A 23,144-nucleotide genomic window follows, 5' to 3' on the forward strand; every position below is an offset into this window, starting at 1 on the left:
ATTACCATCTTAGCTCTGCTGTTTCTATTCTGTTCTGCAAGTGTTCCTGTTTTAGTATTTCTCTTACCCTTTCATTCCTCATCCCATATCTTTTCTTTATTACTCCTATCTTACTTCTGAGGAACTTCATTTCACATGCCTGTAATCTGCTTACATCTCTTTTCTTCATTACCAATGTTTCAGATGCATGGAATGGAGTAACTTCTATGTACTACTACTTTGCTTTTCTGTGGCACATCTTTGATCCAAATGACGCTCCCAACAAATTTGCAGGAATACTTTTGCCTGTCTGCCATGTTCACTGATCTCTTTCTCATTTCTTCCATTTTCCTATATCACACTAACCAATTACTTGGTACTTGCTACCTTATTCAGTTGTTTACCTCCAATTTCTATTCCATTAGTTGGTCTGCCTATCTTTCTTTCTAGTTGTAACTAGGATCTCACATATATTGCCATATGTTTGCCCATGTGAGAAACATGCAAGTCAGTATTTGGACCACAATTCCACTGTCAGTTAATATTTCCACTTCTATGACAACATTTAGATGCTGTTTTTGTGAGGGAATGCTGAGAAAACTGGCTGAATTTAGGAATTCTATTGGGACATTGTTTCTATCATCACAGTTTATCACTGTATCAATGGATTTAAATATTTTTTTCTTTCCCTGCCATATTTTGTATGTTTTGCTTTGATGAATTACACCATTTTTGCTGCTAAAATTGTTTGATCACATGAACATATAAATGGATAAACTTATTCGACAAGCTGTTCATTTGTCTTTGCTCAGCTTATCAGTTAAGGAAATCTTGTCAGAGATCAATGCAATATGTGCCTTCTCCAAGCTGTATTCTAGAACATTCAAGAATATTCAAGAACATTTGTTAATCTTTGAGAATATTCATTAATACAAAAGAGACAAAATATGTTCTGGTAGCTACAACAATGTCATGCCAATGACTTCAAACACACTCTCTTATCTCCACAAACATGACAGCTACTAACACAACGATTACAGCAAATGACAGGGAACCAAGAGTAGCATCAGATGTGAAATGCAGTGTCTGGCATAGAGTTCACCCACAAACACTTTAAAATATATAAAATTAATTTATTTACAATTTTTTTGTTTACACTCAAACTGATGTCTTCTGTAAATGTCCAACAACATTACAGATTTCTGTATGACTGGCACATGAGATGATAGTAAGAGACCATGGACATGGATAATCAAATAAAACCAAATAAAACAAATCAGCCTGTTGTTCTGCACTGTAGGAACCTTCATACAAGGATGTTGGAACCTGACAGTGGCAGCACATCAGAGTTTTACAGGCAGAAACTAGAGGCAAAATATATGCTTTATTCCCACTAGTACTGTGGTATTAATTTATTCCGATATCTTTATACCACTTTTTGTCATAATCTTTTCATTTTTTTCTTCTAACTGTACTCCATCCTATTCATTATATTTGAGTGGGAGCCATGCCTTGCACTTCTTGTTCTTAGGTGTATCTTCTTTTCTTCTCTCATGTTGCCTTATTTTATTTATTCATTTGTTTCTTACTTATATATTAAAGAGGAGAAATATCTCCAATTCAAGTTTGTTCATAGTTCACCCTTGAAGAATTGGAATATATATACATAAAAGGGACTATCTGCACAAAATACTAAATGAATGCACAGATTTTAAAAATAAATATTATCTATAAAACTTTATTAACAAATTGGAACACATGAAAGCATAACAGATATGGTCAAAAAAACATACTCAGACCAAAAACATAATTCTCAAAAAAAGCCAATCCATGCAATATAACATTATCATTGCTTAACTAATTATAATTTGTAAACATTTGGCATCATAGTAAATGAACTGTCAAATAAATGCCAGATCTTACTTTATTGCATACAAATAGTCAAGTAAGTGGCAAAATGTATTCCATATGTTTATAATTGTTACATGACATATAATAATTAGACAATATAATTCCCATATATTGGAGATGATGAGTCACAGATACACACAACAGGAAGACTATCAGAAAGTGAGCTTTTGCCCAACAAGGTTTTCATCAGAAACAGTCAACATACAGAAAAATGCTTATGCAAATGCAACTCACACACACATGACCGCTGCTGAGGTCACACTCAAGCAGCAACACATGATGGGAGTAGCAATGGTTGGTGGGGCTAAAGAGGAGGCTGTGGTGGGTAGAGGGAGGGGTAGGAAGGTAGGGATGGGGGGACGGAAAAGTGCTGCTTATGGGAGCATACAGGGAGAAGCTGGAGAGAAGGTAGGGCAGATAGGTTGGGAGAGTAATTACGGTCTCTGAAGGCCTCAGTGAGGTCCTCAGTATATTTTGAGAGGGATCACTTGTCATTACAGATGCAACAGCTGCAGTGATGAGTGGTCCCTCACAAAATATACTGAGGATCTGAGGATCTCACTGAAGCCTTCAGAGACCGTAATTACCAGTCACCCACCATTTCTCAAATCCCACTGTCCAGCCACAGAGGAGCATTCCCCTTGTGACTCAGTACCATGAATCAAATTGTTTGTCAGGATTTTGATTACCTCTTGTTATGCCCTGAAATGAGTAATGCCCTACCTACTATCCTTTCCACCCCTCTTACAGTGGTATTCAGTTGCCCATGGAACATACACGATATCCTCATCCACTCCTAAACAACTCCTGCTCCCAACCCCTTGCCTCATGGATCATAACCCTATAATAGACCTAGGTGCAAGACCCTCCCACCACCACCTACTCCAATCCGATCACAAGCATCACCTATCCCACCAAAGACAGGGCTATCTGTGAAACAAGTCATGCAATTTACCAGCTCAACTATAACCACTGTGCTGCACTCTATGTGGGCATGGCAACCAACAAGCTTCCTGTCCACATGAATGGCCATGTACAAACTATGGCCATGAAACAGCTGGACCACCTCATTGCTAAGCACAGTGCCCAACATGGCATTTATCATTTCAATGGCTGTTTCACAGCCTGTGCCATCTGGATCCTTCCCACCAACACCAGCTTTTCTGAATTGTGTGGATGGGAAGTCTCCCTGCAATATATCCTTCATTCCCATAACCATCCTGGCCTCAACCTTCGTTAGCCATTGTCCTTACTCACATAGCCCCTTCCCTGTTCCCATTCCAGCACTACACAGACCTCTATTCCACCAATGCACCCACATTCTTCTCTCCTTTTCTGAGACCCTCCTCCCCCTCCTTCCTGCCCTCAGTCTAATCTCCTGACTACACTTAGCTGCTCTACCCTCTCTCCACCTTGTCCCTGTATGCTTCCACAAGCAGCACTTTACCAAACCCCCTCCCCCCCCCCCCCCCCCCCCACCCTACTATCCCTCTCCCTCCCCACTCCAACATCATCTTTACCCCCATCACCTGTGGCTTCTCCTGTGATGCGCTGCTGCTCATAGTGTGGCACCCAGAGACTGTGGTCATGTGTGTGTGTGTGTGTGTGTGTGTGTGTGTGTGTGTGTGTGTGTGTGTGTGCGCACGCGCTCTATCTCCAACAAAGGCCATGTTGGGCAAAAGTTCACTTTATGACAGTCTTTTTGTTTTGCATATCTGCAACTCAGTATCTCCACTATATGGTGAGTAGCAACTATCCTTTTCATAATATTGTAGACATACACTATGTGATCAAAAGCATCTGGACACCTGGCTGAAAATGACTTACAAGTTCATGGTGCCCTCCATTGGTAATGCTGGAATTCAATATGGTGTTGGACCACCCTTAGCCTTGATGACAGCTTCCTCTCTCACAAGCATACATTCAATTGGGGGCTGGTAGGTTTCTTGGGGAATGGCAGCCCATTCTTCCTGGAGTGCTGCACTGAGGAGAGGTATCGATGTTGGTCAGTGAGGCCTGACATGAAGTCGGCATTCCAAAACACAGGATTCAGGTCAGGACTCTGCGCTGGCCAGTCCATTACAGGGATGTTATTGTTGTGTAACCACTCCACCACAGGTCATGCACTATGAACAGGTGCTCAATTATGTTGAAAGATGCAGTCGCCATCCCCAAGTTGCTATTCAACAGTGGCAACCATGAAGGTGCTTAAAACATCAATGTAGGCCTGTGCTGTGATAGTGTGATGCAAAACAACAAGGGGTGCAAGCCCTCTCTGTCAAAAACATGACCACACCATAACACCACCACCTCTGAATTTTACTGTTGGCACTACACACACTGACAGATGATGTGATGTTCACCAGGCATTCATCATATCTATGCCCTGCCATTGGATCGCAACATTGTGTACCTTGATTCGTCATTCCACACAATGTTTTTCCACTGTTCAATCCTCCAATGTTTACACTCCTTACACCAAGCAAGGCGTTGTTTGGCATTTACTGACATGATGTGTGGCTTATGAGTAGCTGTTCAACTGTGAAATCCAAGTTTTCTCACCTCCTGACCAACTGTCATTGTACTTGCAATTGATCTTGATGCAGTTTGGAATTCCTGTGTGATGATCTGGATAGATGTCTGCCTATTACACATTATGACCCTCTTCAACTGTCGGCGGTCTCTGTCAGTCAATAGACGAGTTCGGCCTGTACACTTTTGTGCTGTACATGTCCTTGCATGTTTCCACTTCACTATGACATTGGAAGCAATGGATCTAGGAATGTTTAGGGGTGTGGAAATTTCATGTACGGATGAATGACACAAGTGACACACAATCATCTGACCACATTCTAAGTCCGTGAGTTCTGTGGAGTGCCCCAGTCTGCTCTCTCATGATCTCTAATGACTATGGAGGTCACCGGTATGGAGCACTTGGCAGTAGGTGGCAGCACAATACACCTAATATGAAAAATGTGTTTTTGGGGGTGTCTGGATACTTTTGATTACATAGTGTAAGTACCTATGTATAATTATGGACATGGACAATCACTACATATATAGATACTGTCACCAATGTTGTATTGCTGGTTACCTGAGAATGGCAATAAGGACAAAGACTGTTGCAGCTAGTCTGGACCTTTCTTTTCAAACTGTCATGATAATAATAATAATAATAAAGATTTTATTGTCTTTAGGCCATTACAGCAATTGACAACGTCAAATGAAGTTACAATTTATAATACAGTGTGATAAGGTATTGACTACTTAAATATTTTAGCTTATATTACAATCAATGTACAGTGGGTCATCTGTTAGATTACTGCATTTTACAGTTGAAGAATTCATTGATATCATAGAATGGGTGGGCAATAAACCATTCATGCAGTCTTTCTTTGAATGTATGTTCAGGAAGATCCTGTATGGCATGTGGCAGCTTATTAAATAGCTTGTGCCCTGTGACTTCATAGCTATTTATTGATTTTGATAGTCTGTGGTAAGGCATGTATATGTGTTTGATGCTTCTTGTGTTGTAACAATGTACATTTTCTCTACGTTTCACATCTTGTAGGTTCTTCTTCGTAAAGATTAAGACATTGTATATATAGAGGTTTATTACAGTCATAATTTTTTGTTTAGTAAATAAGGGTTTGCAGTGAGCCTTATGTGAAGAATTTGTAATTATCCTAATGGCTTTCTTCTGCAATAATAGGATGTCATGTATATGACTACAGTTACCCCACAAGATAATGCCATAGGATATTATACTCTGGAAAAATGCAAAATAAGATGATCTGATGTATGTTTCAGGTACACAATTTCTGAGTTGTCTCAATAAATAAATTACTCTAGATAGTTTACTACTAATATAGTTTACATGTTGGCCCCAGGATAACTTTTCGTCTAAATAAACTCCCAGGAATTTAATAGAACTAGGGTCATCAGATAGTGGCTTGTCTCTTAGAGTGAAGATTATCTGCTGAGTTTTATTTTCATTTAGCAGGAAACTATTTGCTCTGAACCAATATGCTGCATGAGTGAGTGTATTTTCAGCACAGGTTTTAAGATCATTAAGACTGTTACTGCTATGGAGAAAAGTCGTATCATCTGCATACAATACAGTGGTGGATCTAATAAACGAGGGGAGGTCATTGATCATTATCAGAAACAGGAAGGGCCCCAGTACAGATCCCTGAGGCACACCTACTCTAACATTTTCTATGTTTGACATTTCCTTACCAACACAAACTACCTGTTTACGGTTGTTGAGATAAGCTTTTAATAGTCTGAGACTGTTTTCTTTGATGCCGTAGAATTCTAGTTTCTCTAGTAGTGGCATGTGCTCAACACAGTCGAAGGCTTTGCTTAGGTCACAGAATGAGACCTGAGCAAAGCATTTGTTCTCAAAAACTTTGAGGATGTAACTGACTACCGTGTTGATTGCATCAATGGTCGACAGATTCTTCCTAAACCCGTATTGTGTAGCATTAATTATTCCTAGATTCTCAAAGTGAGATGATAATTGTTGGTACATGATGCATTCTATTACCTTGGAGAATGTGGGTACTATTGAAATAGGCCTGTAGCTAGATGGAGAGTCTTTATCTCCCTTTTTGTATACTGGGACGATCCTAGACAGTTTTAACTCATCAGGAAAATATCCCTCAAGTAAGCACTTGTTTATACAATGGGTTAAGGGGTAGAGAATGCAGTCACACACTTTTTTTAGCAGGTTGGATGATATGCCATATATATCTAAGCTATCAGATAATTTCAGTTGTTTTATGACCCCTTGTACATATCTAGGCGATACTTCGGAGAAGGTTACCATGCTTGTATTTAGTGACTGTCTACCCCAATTTTGGGAGAGTAACTCTGATGGACTAATGTCTGGTTTGATAATTGTGTCTCCTATTTCTTTCACTGAATTAATAAAAAACTCATTGAGTGTTTGTGGTGGGATATTAATTTTGTCTTTTTTAGTATCTCTGGCAGCACTGTTAATTACTTTCCACGCAGTTTTGCATTTATTGGTGGAATTATGTATGCTGTTGGCATTGTAGGTTTTTTTGGCTTGCAGGGTGGCTTTTTTGTATTCATTCCTGCATTCCACATAGGCTGATTTGGCACAGTCAGACTTCATACTATTGTATATATTGTACAGTAACAAAACTTGTTTCTTTAGATCTGTCAGCTGTTTAGTGTACCATATATTTTGTCTGTTTTGAGATCTGGATTTGTGGCTGCTGTCCATTATTTTTATTTTCTTTATGGGAATACTATGGTTAAATAGGGTCAAGAATGCATTAAAAAATCTATCAAATATTATTTTGGCTGGCAGATCATTACTTGATGTGTAATGTCCATCAACACTACAATGGCCAAACCAGTCTCTGTCAGCAAGGGAATTACGAAATGTTTTAATTTTATCCTCAGTTATGGGTCTGGTAATCACAACTGTTGGGACAGGTCTGTTTGCATTGCACCTATTGAGGGGAATTTTACTTGCATAATTTAGAGATACGGAGTCATGGTCAGAGAATGGGAACACTACAACTTCACATGTGTTTTCAGTGGTCTTGAAGTTTACAAAGATGTTATCTAAACATGCTTTGTTTCTTGTGGGCCTGTTATTAACATGATGTAAATTGTATTGTCTTAGCAAGTTTTCCAGATCTGCAACACTACCCTTACATTTAGTAACATCAAAATCAGCATTCAAATCACCTCCTATTGCAATATCATAATGTAGCCATTTAATATTACTTAATTCACTCAATAGCATGTCCATTTTTTCTAAAAATATGTTAATGCTTCCCTTTGGTGATCTGTACATGGATACTACTATTAGCTTATGACTATTAATGATTATACCCGTAACTTCAAAGTGCTGTTCATCACACAAGGAATTTAGGTCTAGTTTGGTTATTGTACAATTGAGTGACTGGTTGGAATAAATTGCCACACCACCTCTAATGTGCTTTTTCCTACAGTAGCTATTTACTATACTAAAATTGTCAAATTTGGCAACTGCAAGTTCATTCTCATTAGCCCAGTGTTCACTCAGACAAAAAATATCAAACTGGTTATCAAGTCCAAACTCATTTATGATAAGTTCTTTATCTTTCAGTCCTTGAACGTTAAGGTAACATATTTTAAGATCCATGCTCTTATTGCTAACACACTGAACACTATGGTGATTGGTTTTCAAACTTTTTCAGGGCTTATCTTTTGGATTTCTGCCTCTTGTTGCCTTTTACTAAAAAATTGTTCACTTGGAGTGGTAGCACATCTACTGTTGTATACCTACTCTTCCCTCCTTGTGATGATATTGTAGATGAAGCTGCTACTAGAGGAGTTGATGTAACTGCTGTTATGGTGTCTGGAGGCACTGTTGTGGCACCTGGTGACTGAGGAGATAAGGTGGTTGCTTCTTCTTCTCCTGCTGTTGAATCTTGCTGGTGAAGTGTGATAGGTACTGCTGCTGCTGCTGCTGCTGTAGGCATTGTTGTGGCAACTGGTGACAGTGGAGATTTGGATGTTGCTTCATCTTCTGCTGCTGTTGAATCCTGTTGATGAAGTGTGGTAGGTATTGCTGCTGCAGCATTTGTTATGTGTGTAGGTACAATTGCTGCTTCCACCTCTACTTCTACTGCTGCAATAGAAGTAAACATTTCTTCAGGCTCTGCTTGCGTCAAGCAAGGAACTGGAAGAGCAGCAATTACTTCTTGGTTGTCAGATGCTTTCAGTATCATGCTGATGTTTTGGCACAGAATCTTCTTGCCTCTGTTATTAAGGTGCATGCCATGTCTCATGTAACAGTCTCTTTGCAAGGAGTCCATACTTATAAAATATGCATTTTGGTAGGCCCTGCAAATCTTTGAGTATTGCCTGTTTGCTTTTATGATTTCCACGTTCACACATGACCATTCCGAAAGGTCATGCCTATGTGGAATTCCGACTACAAAAACTGATTTCTCTCCTGTTGAATTTAGTATTGCTTTAAGGTTTCGTGTTGCACTGTGGAGGTCGTTTTTATATACATTATTGGCTCCTGCTATGACGACAATATGACGATCATTTTCAGTTTCTATGTTTCTAACGAGTTCTTGGATGGGTGCACCTGGTTTGACAATACTAGTTGCTTGTATACAATGACTGTAACGTAGTATTTTTGCGATCTCACGTCCATGGCTATCAGAGAATATTTTCACTTTGAGTTTGTCTTCACGTTTATTGCGGAAGTTTCTGCTCATGTGCTTGTCACTATATAGATTCGGCGTGTTGTTGTCGTCACAGTTTTCCGTGGATTCCACATTTATATCTGAATCTAGTGCATGAAAACGGTTTTTTGTTACCACAGTAATTCTACAGTCACTGAATTTCACACGACCAACCCTTTTTGGCCTAGTAAACATATGTTGCCTTGTTGTTTCTGCCTTTAGGCCTATATCCACTTCAGAGCACTCTTTTATTGTAGGTAGGACACTGAAACTGCTTTTATTGCCGCGGTTCATTCCATTCGTTGTATTTATCACCTTTTCGCTTCTTTCTTCCGTGATCATGCTAGTCCTGTGCTCCCAGTTCCGTGTTTTACTTGCTTTGGCGATCGGGATATTACGCGCCTTTTTCAGTTCGGCATTTTCATTTTCTAAATGCGCAATGTCCCGCCTTAGTACATCTACAATTAATTGCAGGCTTGATACACGTTCATTTAGCTTCACTATTTCACTGTTATAATTTATGTGTGTTCCGTTTTTCACCACACAACTATAACTTTTGTTCACTTTCTCACTATAAACAACTGTACCGGACGCCATGTTGCTCATGTTATGATATATGTATATCCTGTAGGCTCAATCAAATGAAAAATCTTGAAAAGTTGTTGACCAATTTACTGCATATTTTTACACAATACCCTAATGAACAGTCCATTGTACATAGGCTATATACATTTTTGATGTTTATAGTATACAAATATATGCATAATATATAAAGGGTAAATATTTTTACCAAAAATCTTGAAAGTTCTTAATTGATTTACTTCAAACTTTTACATGATCCTCTGATAAACATTCAGATGGAGATGTGTTACATATTTTTTAAATGACAATTTACAGGTTTTGTATGAAAACAAACCCTGAGAACAAAAATGCTGTGCTGTGCTGAGAAAGTGTGCAACAATTTTGATATTTTTCTTGCAGTCATTTTGAACTACGTTAAGAGAGCAGGTAAATCACTACACAAAATGTTTCTCCCACATACATTCTTTCTCCCTATAGGTATTTTCTAACTTAAATTGTGTACATAACAATATTCTGTAAAACTGGTGAGAGGAAAAAAACAAAACAGAAAACAGGAAAGATGTATTTATGGCTTATTGGCCTATGAGTAGAAATCATATGAATAGCCTGAAACTTTGTAATCCTAGCCCTGCGTAGATTAAAACAGCACAAAATACTGTCATCAAGGCAACTGTCCTCGCAGACCCAGCAGCTAGAGAGGTGTCTCTCATATCCCATATACCAATAATCCCAAGCAATTTACACTTTCATTATATGTGACTTCAGTTTCTAATCAGTATTTCATTTTCAGTGATAGTAAACATGGCTCAATGCCAGAGAGAAGGGTAGGAGAACAGAGAGAGGGAGGAGCAAATGGACATAGAGAGGGGAAGGAGGGGATGAGTAGAGAGAGAGGGAAGAGGGGAATGGGCAGGAGAGGGGGGAGGTGGAGGAGGAGGAGGAAGAGGAGGAGGAGGAGGAGGAGGAGATGAAAAAAGAGAAAAGGAGGAGGAGGAGGACAAAAAAGGGTGAGGAGTAGTTTGGGACGTATATAAAATTGATGTACATATTTAACAATTGCAAAGCATTCCTGGGTTCACTAGTTTGTTATAATATCCACTAAAACAGTGAGACTGTTAAGCAAGAAAGCTATGCTGCAAAGTTTTTTCCCCTTTTTTCCAATTAAGAAAGAACAGGAGTGCTTCTGGGAGAGTGAGTTATTACACTCTACGGATTTTTTAATTAAAATTAATTATTTTTATGAAAAATTTTGGAACCTGATATCAATATTTCCTCAAACAAGACTATAATAATTTAGCAGATAAAGATCTAAAAGAGTTTCACATACCACTTCTGTCCAGAGCATCGGTATAACCATGTTGCTAAACTGACGAACAGAGCGAAATGATGATACGTCTCCCATCGCCATGTTTATCTGGAATCTGACTTTTACCTCAACTGGTAGTCCAGCATCCTGTCAGACAAGAAAGCATCAAAGTTAATTTTTCCCACATAATGTACATGATAATTGTTACAAGATTTCTACTAAGCACTGTGTTTACTGAGACAGAATACATGACTAAGTTTCTGAGAATTTACATACAGTTTACATTCAGACATTTTTAATAACAACAACAAAACTTTCCTGGAACTTTCAGCAATACTGTATGACTTATGAAAACTGAAAATACAAGATTTTTCATTATTTTTTATGAATATGTAACATTTAACAGTTTCTGGGCAGTATATATCTTCAAGAGTAATGTCAGAACAGCCAAAACAGACATCTAAGTACATACGCTATTGTAGCTTTTGGCACTAATTGCTCCCTCCTTGCACAGGAGACGGATAGATTGGGGTAAGTTAAAAAGGAAGGTATGGATCACAGACTTCAGGATGAGAGGCACTCAACCTACCTTCCCTCCCTCCACAGAAGGTACTCTTAATCCAGAGAGCTATGATGATTTGCGTACTTTTACGTATGTGTACTGGCAGTACCCACATTTCTTGTAAAATTAGGTGCTGGCTTGCAGTCTGTCTCATAATTCTATAGTTTTTTGGGAGAATTTTCATGTTGATCCAATTAACATTGTTTAGAAATATTTTGAGTCCAGGGGTAAATTTATTAGTTCATTTTACATTATTCATTCATGCATGCATATTCAGTGAATCCTTACATTGGTGAGCCAGCTCTGATGTGTAAAATGCTAAAATTATGATTACATACAGTATGATCCACAACTGTCCTTATTTTTGTTTCGCTGCTGTTCAGTCAGAAATGAAATAATAATAATTTTAATGTTATATTATGTAGTTTGTTCCAAGTGTAACCATGAATAAGTAAAGATTATACGTATGTTAAATGTTTCTGACTCTTCTCAGACAGCAGTTAAAATGGATATATGGTAATCTCCCACAGCAGAACAGAGATGGTAGAGACAGGAGAAGGGGAGATATATGACTCTGGATGTGGAAGCAATAGACTGTTTATGCAACTGGCAAAGCAGTGTTAGCTTTAATCTCTTCAGTGATAACTATCTCTGGGGGCCAAGCACCCTTCTGGTGAGTAATCAAACCCATACACAACAAATTTGCAAAGTTGCGAGAATCCTTGAGACAATATCCCTGGTTTATCATATGGTTTGGTTCAATGGATAAAGAAGAGGTCATGGAAACCACACTTTGTCCACACATTTTCAGCAGAGGACTGTGATGTTAGCATGGAGTTTTCTGAATGCATGAATGCTGTATGGGTGGAAGAGGTACCAGACATCTTCACCAGCATTCTGTGTCAGATGAGGCCATGTTCCATGGGGGTGGGCTCATAAATCACTAGCTGTCATACTTAACAAAAACAATCCTGAAGCTGAAATAGAAAAATTGCAGTCATGTCTAGTGTTGACTGTATGCTGTGGTATTCATGATGAACCTCTTGTTGCTCTGTACTTTCTTCAGGAAACAGCAAACATGTTGAAGTATGTGTATATGCTACAAACTTTCATCTGTCCTGTCACTGCAAACTGGGACAATGTACACTTCATAAAGGATGGAGGATCTTCCCATTTTGCATTGATTTCACAAGATAGGTTTGGTGGTGTTTTTGCAGGCCATGTTATTGCACACTGCAGAAATGTTGAGTGCTACCACAAAGTCCAGAAGTGACAGTAATAGATTTCCTTCTCTGGGAGACATTTAAAAGAGAAGGCACACACTGGAAAACTGTGTGATTTGGACACATTTGACATGTTGGAAGCAGTGATTGGGGTAGTGCACACACATACCAAACAGTATGTTTCCCCTGTTGGCCAGGAATATAGCATCCCAATTGAAATAGTGTGCCACTAATGCTGGTGCCTATGTTGAAATGTGAAATTCCAAGAACTATAGTACCTAATAAAAGTGAAATTAACCATTTAACAAATTTCATGCCAGATATATAATGAAATAAGAATAGGGACATAATAGTGGACATTTGCATGAAGATTGCATTTACTATCCCACAGATATACAAACAGGTAATATAGTATCACAAATATGGAAACATCATTATCTTCACATTTCAATGTTGTGTTCAGAACAGTTTGCTATACTTCTGGGAAGTCAGCAATAAATGTGTAAGCATATGTAACAAAAATACGTATTCACACTGTTGAGTTGCTTTGAAAGAGAAAAGAATATGTACACAATTTGCAACAGGAGGCTCCTGGACTTTCTCTAAAAGTGATTCTAATCACTCATTTCTGAGCAACGAAGATTCATTAAACAAGAGAATACTGTAAGAAGTGAAACAGATCTGTGATTGCTCACATTTGAAGCCACTCACATTCTTGGAACAGGCCAGGCTTTACAGTAACAGATTCCATGCTTTCTGGAAATACACCATGGTACATTGCCAAGTCAAATGAAAATTCAAGGCCAGGCTTGAACTGTACCTCCAAGAGGTATTATTTTCATATAATTTCAAAAGAGAAATTTTAATTACAAATCATTTGTGTGGACTGTGCATCAATTGTAACAAAATTCTTCTGGGCAGACAACATTGTCACACCATAAAATGCCTCAGTGTTTTGGTCCACTGTTAGAAGTAGCCTCAATGAGGTGATATTTATATTACTGATCTAGTTCCATCACTGTGTGTGTGGCTGCACATCCTTACCACTGTTATGTGACAAGCACACCATGGAAATTGTGACTCACTGATGGGGTCAGGGAGATTGTGGGTGAGGTGTTTAATTGCAGCAATTTTTATTTAATTTTTAATGGCCACTATAGATGAACCAGGTAGGAAACATTATTATTACATAACACTGCTTCTTAAGTACCCAGTGGTGATTGAGGCATATCAGTTGTTGGCAACCAAGATGATGATATCGAGCATCATGCTTCATGTCAACTGGATTACTGGATCACCCAGTTTTGCAAATTTTAAGACAATGGTATGGAAACTACTTGTCACCATCATAATCAGTGGTAACATAAAAAAGCCATTGACAGAACTGTAATATGGCACTGGTTTGGTGAGGATGAGGAAGAAGAAAACTACATTACTTCCCTCTTGTGTGAACAGGGTGTTACTGACTATGAGAAAACTTTTAAACTAGAAGAATTTTATTTGTACATCTTAAATGTCCTGGTTATTTAACTTCAGAAACAGTGCCTTGTTTTCAACCACAAAAATGCAGCTTTCATAAATATTGGTGATATCTTACTGGCTGAATAAGAAATCTCGACTCGTGTTTCTCTGGATCAGGATGTATTCCTTCCACACCTTCTATAAGACTTTTGTCAGCTTTGTAGAAGTGAGGATATGAAACTGCAATAGGAAAACCTGTGAAAAAGTAAAATAATTGTCAAACATTTTCAGAAATATAGTACTATAATACTCGTTTGTTCAATTACTTCCACTCAGATAAGCTGTTACATGCTAAGTAGCATAAGACACAGGAAGACAAATATGAACAACTGGTGAAAATACTACTTGTCCTCCCCCCTTCCCCTTCCAACTATTACATTAAGCAACTGGAAAGAGCAAACAATGTAAGATTTTCTAGAAGAGTTGTGTCATTTGTGACAAACATCTTTAGTTCATACAAATTTTCTAAAAATAATTAAAAAACTACACTGAGGGTAATGTGAAAAAAAGATGCTGGATTACTTGAAAATTCAGCAAACTTGCCTTTGTAAGATGTTGAGAAAATTTTTTAATGCTGAAGCATAAAAATAGGACATGAATCACAATAACAAAATAAGAGAAAATGAAAAATGTACCATATCTAGAATGTATAATCAAATAGAAGCAAAAACAAAAGGTACCAGTAGATATATACAGTGCTCTTTTTCTGGGAGATTACTTGGGGACATGTATCTCTAAACATTTTTTGTCTGCAAAGTAACTTCTTTCTGATGTTGGAGAACTTAAAAGTTTGCCAACAAATAATTTCATGCTAGTAAATCAGATTTACTTCATTTTTTCATGTTGATAATAACAATATAAATGGTGCAGTGCAGTCTGTGGCTGGAAAAATGACACATTTGACTGTTTAAAATGTTTTGAAGCAGCAGGCAACTGTTCTTGACAATTGAATTGCTGGCATCCAGTATGAAAGTCGGCTTTCATGTTCTGTTAGTGAGATGACAGATGGGGTATACGCACACTTGGTTATTCACTTACTTTTCCCTCCTTATTGCTTGTACACATGACTGTATGTTGTGTGGTGCCTTTTGCTGAAAGGCAGCTTAGACATTAAGGCAAGATCAGTGGCAAAAGAACAAATATTTTACTTAACAGTATTATGAAAATGATAGATTGTTACTTACTGTAAAGAGGACACATTGAGATGTAGATAGGCACAAAGAAAAAGTGTTATATATGAGCTTTTGGTCAAAGCCTTGTTCAGAAAAGAAAAATGCACACTCATTCAGGCTAACACACATGTGGGAATGCTCTCTCTGGCCAGAGAGAGTAGCAATCTATCCTTTCCATAATATTCTTGATATTCCAAACTGGACTTTCCATTGCTTAAAGTAGTTTACTTGTGTTCATGCATACAAAAAGCTAAAATTTGCCAATAACTCTTGTGTGAGGGAAAAATCAGGAATGTTGACATTGTCAGAGGATGATAAAAGTGCAAATGTAAACTTGAACACCAATCCCATGTGTGAAAATAATCAGCCATCTGAGGTTCAATAAATTAGTTGTTGACGCACAGCAGTTGTTGGGCTATGTACACTCTTGATTTATGAAAGGCAGACAGACATCTTGCTACTGATACCAAGAGTCAAATGAAAACATTACAGGTGGAAAAAAGTAAGTAAACTGTTTATTATTTCAAAGGTAATTGGCATAACTGTCAATACATTTATCCCACTGTGAGACAGGATGGTCAATGTCTTCATGGAAGAATGTTTGCAGTTGCCTAAAGAACAACTAATGTACCCAGGCATGCACCTCATCACTGAAACAAATCGACTGCCTCAAATGACTTTCTTGAGGGCTCTAAAAATATGGAAATTGCATGGGGTGGAATTGAGATTTTATGGAGGATGTTTAAAGATTTCACAGCAAAATTCCTGTAGTGTAGTTTGAACACCTGGCCTGCCTACATGTTGCCGAGGTTGTTTTCAGTACACTGCAAAAGTTTCGCTTGGAAGCCCTCATACAGCCTCTATACAGTTCTGATCTCTCTCCATGTAATCTCCATATTTTTTGAGCCCTGAAGAAGGACGTTTGCAGCCATCAGTTTGTTTTGGACCTGCAGACCTGGATAAAATTGTAATTCCCTAGGCATCCACAAACATTTTTCCATGAAGGTATTGCCCCTCTTGTCTCACAGTGGAATAAATGTATCAACAGCTGTGGCAGCTGCCTTTGAAATAATAATAAGTTTGCTAACTTTTTTCCATCTGTCTCATTTTCACTTGACTGTCTCTTATATGAAGGCTTGAAGACTACAGCAGCCATGAATTGATTTTAGTTAGGAAACTGTTGTAATGCTAAGTGATGTTAATCACAATGTAGTTTTATAATCAAATAAATAATCAGCTACATTGAAGAGTTTGTTAACTGTGCTGCATTACATATAAAGAGAGAGAGTACTGCCAAACACATATACAAAAAAATAAAGGCAAAATGTCACACCCCCGCCCCCCCCCCCCCCCCCCCCCGCCCCCCTCACACACACACACACACACACACACACACACACACACACACACACACACACACACACAGAAGAATTAACTTTTGGTACCTTCACCCAACAGGAGCTACTAAAATATTTCAGTGAAGGCAAGACACAACTGTTTTACCAAGAACTACATTAATGTTAACTTATTCTTCCATTGCTTTTTAGTTGAACAACATAATTATAAATGAAATTTTTCATTTATGACTATATTTATTTAAACAATTTACTTGGAATGTAATGTTTCTAAGATCAAGTGAAAACAGGGTTGCTTGAGTAAAAGTTATAGAACTTACCATAATAGCAGTCTGTTACATCAATTAAGCCCTCCTGGAGACAGTGCCCATTCCGACAAAAGCATTTGTTTCGTGGGTCTGTGCGACCATTATCCAAAACTCCATCTACGAACTTGTAGCTATAAGCATACAAACCATTCTTTACTGTACTTCCTGTACGAACCTGTAAAAGATTCATCAGGTGAAATGATCTGCAATGTAGGAAATATATATTTCACTTTAAAAAATCTATAAAATAGACTGACTGTAGTCAATGACTTCACTTGTGGCTCACAAGGTCTACATATGTGATGGTGATTATATGTTCAAGGGCTCTTAACATCTTGACCATCAGTCCCTCATTGCCCTGGAAATTCACATAAAATGATGTGAACTGAGAAAAGAAAAACAGTCATTGCCAACATGGTTGAAAATTCAAGTGGTAGTGGCATAAGTCAGATGGTTAAATGGGAGGTACAACTCAGGGAAATAAAAACTATATCCACTTGAGGAACAATACCCCAAGAAGGGTCATCACAGTCAGTAATACTAAACTCAAGACCGTGTGGAGTAGAGAGTCAGTTAGCTTAAACTGTTAGTTAAATGAAATTTCCATTAGATGAAACAAATTAAAAATGCATAACAGTGCAGAGGTAGAAAGTAGCTGGAGACCAGCTGGAGACCAGCTACACACTGTAGCTTTCTCCACACCCTTTCCTGAGACAGAATGTTAACATACATAAAATTTTACTACAAAATCCACTTGATTTTGTAAGCTGCTGTCCTGTCCGGAGTAGGGAGATAGACTGGTTGATGTTTCATCTTTGATTAGTGAGTAGTGTACATGTTATGAGAATGTGGGCTATCATGAGATGAACACAACAGCTGCATGGAGGGAAATCCTCTTGATGCAAAACATCCTCATGAGTAAATATGCAGTGGCCGATACACAGTCAGCACAGTATGATGGCATCTTTCTGTGAGGCCTGGAGAGAAGTATGTCACACCTTGGTGGTCTCCTGGGATGCTCTCAACTTGTTGAGGGTTACAGTAGCCTGCCATTCCATGCGCTAAGTTTTTAAAATTTTATGTCGTAGTTGCAGCCATAGATCTGTGCCTGGTACTCTGAGTTCATCATAACCTCTGTGTTTCCTGCATGTCATATATGACACACAGAACTGATATAGATATGACCTAATGGAAACACCTTGCTTGAAAGAATAAATCAGGAAAACAAATTGAATGTTTCAGAAAAGTACTAAATCTTATGCAGGTGTGTCATTCATTATTCTAGACTTCTCTGATAGAAAGAACAGCATTGACTTCATCTCAATAATGCAAGAAAAGCTCAGATTAGTTCCCAGTTAATGGAACACACAAATAACCTTCATAGGAAGCATAAGCTATCTGGTATCCTGGCTTGATCTGAAATTGAATACACTGATGACAGGTAAGGACCATTTAGATGAGATAAACAGTAATACATGAGAAGATAAAATAAATACAATTGATGAAGTGGTTTGCATTGAAAAGGCAACATCACTCATTCCTGCAGTACCACCAACGAGCCCTAACATCACTAAAATTGCAGTCACAGCCACTACAGCAGCCAAGATGAAGGATAATGCTACCACCCATATGTTACCCATAAATAATTTTTGTGGATATACATACCACAGTCAAAACCACCAGATAGGGACTGTCACTCACACACTAAAATATTTCATCTTTAAAAGTGTAAAATTTTCAGTATAGATGCACTATTGGGTGCTGCAGAAAAGTTACAGTGGTGTGTTTTAATGAACAATGGTCTCAAAAATAGGAAATGCTACTGTGTAACATACAGAACTGTTCACTAGCAACAAGTTTTTGTAGGCCAGACTATAATATATGTACATACCTGTGTGTGTGTGTGTGTGTGTGTGTGTAAAATTGGCTTATGAATGTGGTAAACAATAGTGCTGACCTGCTAAAATTCAGTACTAAAAAAAAAAAAAAAAAAAAAAAAAAGAAAAAAGTAGAAAATCCAAGATTCTCTTATTGTCGGATGGGATATCAAGTGAAATTTGTAATTTGTGACTGGATTGAGGACTTTTTGGTAGGGAGGACACAGCATGTTATCTTGGATGGCGAGTCATCGTCATATGTAGAAGCAACTTCGGGTGTACCTCAAGGAAGTGTGTTGGGACCCTTGCTGTCCATGTTGTGTATGTATGACCTTAGAGACAATATTAGTAGTAACATCACCCTTTTTGTAGATGATGCAATTATTTATAACGAATTAAAATCTGAGAGAAGCTGCGTAAATATTCAGTCAGATCTTGATAAGATTTCATTGTGGTGTAAAAGTTGGCAACTTGCTCTAAATGTTCAGATGTGTAAAATTTTGCACTTCACAAAACAAAAAATGTCATATCCTATGACTGTAACATAAATAAGTAACTGTTGCAATTCGCCAACTTATACAAATACCTGGGTGTAACACTTTGTAGTGATATGAAATGAAATGATCACATAGGTTCAGTCATGGGTAAAGCAGGTGGCAGACTTCAGTTTATTGGTAGAATACTGGGGAAGTGCAATCAGTCTACAAAAGAGATTGCTTACAAATCACTCATGTGTCCCATCCTAGAATATTGCTCAAGTATGTGTGACACGTAAGAGATAGGACTAACAGGGGATATTGAACACATACAGAGAAGGGCAGCACAGGTACTCACAGGTTTGTTTAATATGTGGGAGAGTGTGACAAAGATACTGAAGGAACTGAACTGACATACTCTTTAAGACACATGTAAACTATTCGTAGAAAGTCTATTAACAAAGTTTCAAGGACTGACTTTAAATAAATACACTAGGGATATACTATAACTCCCTGCATATCACTCACATACGAATCATGAGGATAAAATTGGAGTAATTACTGCATGCATGGAGGCTTTCAAGTGGTCATTCTTCCCATGCTCCATACATGAATGGAACAAGAAGAAAGCCCAATAACTGGTACAATGGGGCACACCATCTGCCACGTACCTCATGGTCATTTGCAGAGTATAGGTACAGATATAGATGGAGATGGAATAACCATAATATTGTGAAAATAATAGACTGCTACTCCCCATACAGGGAGTTGAGTTACAGAGTCACACGAAAAGACTGCTATTCATGTGAACTTTCAGTCAAAATGTCTTTTTCTAATGTAGAAAAAGACACACACATATATATATATAAAAAAAACAAAGATGGTGTGACTTACCAAACGAAAGTGCTGGCAGGTCGATAGACACACAAACAAACACAAACATACTCACAAAATTCAAGCTTTCGCAACCAACGGTTGCCTCATCAGGAAAGAGGGAAGGAGAGGGAAAGACGAAAGGATGTGGGTTTTAAGGGAGAGGGTAAGGAGTCATTCCAATCCTGGGAGTGGAAAGACTTACCTTAGGGGGAAAAAAGGACAGGTATACACTCGCACACACACACATATCCATCCGCACACACACAGACACAAGCAGACATTTGTAAAGGAAAAGAGTTTGGGCAGAGATGTCAGTTGAGGCGGAAGTACAGAGGCAAAGATGTTGAAAGACAGGTGACGTATGAGTGGCGGCAAATTGAAATTAGAAATTAGAGGCCGTTAATTTCTAATTTCAATTTGCCGCCGCTAATACCTCACCTGTCTTTCAACAACATCTTTGCCTCTGTACTTCCGCCTTGAGTGACATCTCTGCCCAAACTCTTTGCCTTTACAAAGGTCTGCTTGTGTCTGTGTATGTGCAGATGGATATGTGTGTGTGAGCGAGTGTATACCTGTCCTTTTTTCCCCCTAAGGTAAGTCTTTCCACTTCCGGGATTGGAATGACTCCTTACCCTCTCCCTTAAAACCCACATCCTTTCGTCTTTCCCTCTCCTTCCCTCTTTCCTGATGAAGCAACCATTTGTTGCAAAAGCTTGAATTTTGTGTGTATGTTTGTGTGTCTATTGACCCGCCAGCACTTTCGTTTGGTAAGTCACATCATCTTTGTTTTTAAATATATTTTTCCCACGTGGAATGTTTCCCTCTTTTTTTCATTGAAACACGGTTCACACACACATTTCTGTGGCTGCTGAGTGCTGAGTCCAGCCCCAATAGCCAGAGACAGTGGCCATTTGTATGTGAGTTGTTCTTGCATGAATATGTGTATGTATTCTATGTCAAAAGAAGGCATTTTGACCAAAATCTCACTTATATAGCAAGCAGTGTTTTCATAGCCTGTCTGTGACTCAACATCTCCATTGTACAAGGAATATCAATCTATCTTTTTCATAATATGTCAGTATTGAAAAAGATTTTTAGTGTTTAACAATTGAAATTTTAATTAGAATACAAGGTATATAATGGTTAATGTTTACAATACACCTAGCAGTAGTTCTAAGCTAGTTTTGGGAAAAAATGGATAGCATGCTAAATGCAGTTAGCAGTTGCAGCAGTAACTACAAAATAAGAATATGTTGTGATTTTAAAATCGATCATATTAAGGTACCAAAATTGAAAGAAGATCTTTCCTCAACATAAATCTCATATAATATGCCTTACAGAATCAATAACCATAATAGAATTTCTAGAAACATAACTACTGTTATAGATTATACCATCACTCAGATTCAGGCAGAGAGCTATACAACAATGGCTGAAAATTCCCTGACTACTGATATCTAGTCATCTCAGTAGAAAAAAAATGTGAAGCCTAAGAAATCCTGTATTAAATACCAACAATGAATGACAACAATGTAAGTACCTTCAACCCACAATCTGGCTAACAAGACTTCACAAGTGATAAAGGCAGTGTAAACAGTTCTAGCTTCTTCACAACTAGATATTGTGAATGTACTGAGGAGGCATTCCCATCAAAAATAGATGTGTAATAAATAAGAAAAGATGAAAAAAATGAATTACAAAGGGTATCACTGTTTTGAGCAACAGTAAACATAAAACGAACTGCTTGTATAGAATTGTACTATAAGGAATATAAAAAACTACACCAAAATCAAATTGGACATTGAAAATAGATATTGAAAAGTTCATCATAAACTCAGACAACAAGGCAAAATCAGTGTAGATGAACATGAATTCAGGAATGGAACAAGGGATACACAAAAGTGGTGTCCCCAAGGAAATCAGGTGAGCAATTCTTCATGAACAAACTTGAAAACTATTGCCAAAGCATCTAATGACTACTTTAATAAATGTATGCACAAATCTAACAAAGAATATGTCACCTCTTACAACAACTGCTATACCACTAAATGTTTTACTAGAGAAAAATGTCCACTAAGAAATTCCATATATTTGTTTCCTGTAAGTGGTAAAGAAGTCATGACAATCATAAATTAGTTGAAAAACATGATCCAAGACATCAATGGTATCTCAAATAAGACTATCAAACTGTCACCTAATTTTATTTTTAAAACCCTGAGTAACATGATTAATAAAGTCATCACAGGAGGACTGTACTCTGAGAGTTCAAAAACGGTTAGGATGTTACCACTGTACAAAGAAGGTGGTTGTATGGCACCTGAAAACTAAAGTTAGTATTATATATAAAAAAATCTCTGAACATTTTCTGTGAAATAGATTAATAAATATCCTTATATCATGGAATATCGCCCTCCCCCCCCCCTCCCCCCCCCCTTTTATTTTTTAAAAAGAATCTACTACTTCAGTGACCCAACGATTTGTTGATTATACACTACAAACACTGGACAAGGAAGAATTAACAAATGGTGTATTCTGCGACCCATCACAAAAGCTTTTTATTTGGTTAATCACATGATTCTTTTTGAAGACATAAAATTCTGTGAGTGCAAGACACTGCTTTCAATCTGATAAAATCATACTTAATGAACACTATCAGAAGTAGAAATATTACATGAGGAGGGTAATAAATATTACTCAAAGATGGGGAACATCCTAAACAGTGTGCTCCAGGGAAATGTTAGAGGGCAACTGGTTTCCTTAGAATATATTAGGA

At 37.8% G+C, this 23,144-nt stretch overlaps 1 protein-coding gene across 1 annotated transcript in view; it reads right to left on the bottom strand.

Moving 5' to 3' along the window:
• Positions 1-23,144, bottom strand: part of LOC124711904 (scavenger receptor class B member 1-like) — a 204,910-nt gene that overhangs the window by 3,069 nt on the left and 178,697 nt on the right. Inside the window, exons 7-9 of the mRNA XM_047242156.1 lie at positions 17,155-17,317; positions 14,384-14,502; positions 11,023-11,148 (exon numbers count right to left, since the gene is read on the bottom strand). Coding sequence (XP_047098112.1) covers positions 11,023-11,148; positions 14,384-14,502; positions 17,155-17,317 — 408 coding nt within the window. The remainder of the gene's footprint in view (positions 1-11,022; positions 11,149-14,383; positions 14,503-17,154; positions 17,318-23,144) is intronic.

This window comes from Schistocerca piceifrons, chromosome 8 (assembly GCF_021461385.2).
Source record: "Schistocerca piceifrons isolate TAMUIC-IGC-003096 chromosome 8, iqSchPice1.1, whole genome shotgun sequence".
NCBI lineage: Eukaryota > Metazoa > Arthropoda > Insecta > Orthoptera > Acrididae > Schistocerca > Schistocerca piceifrons.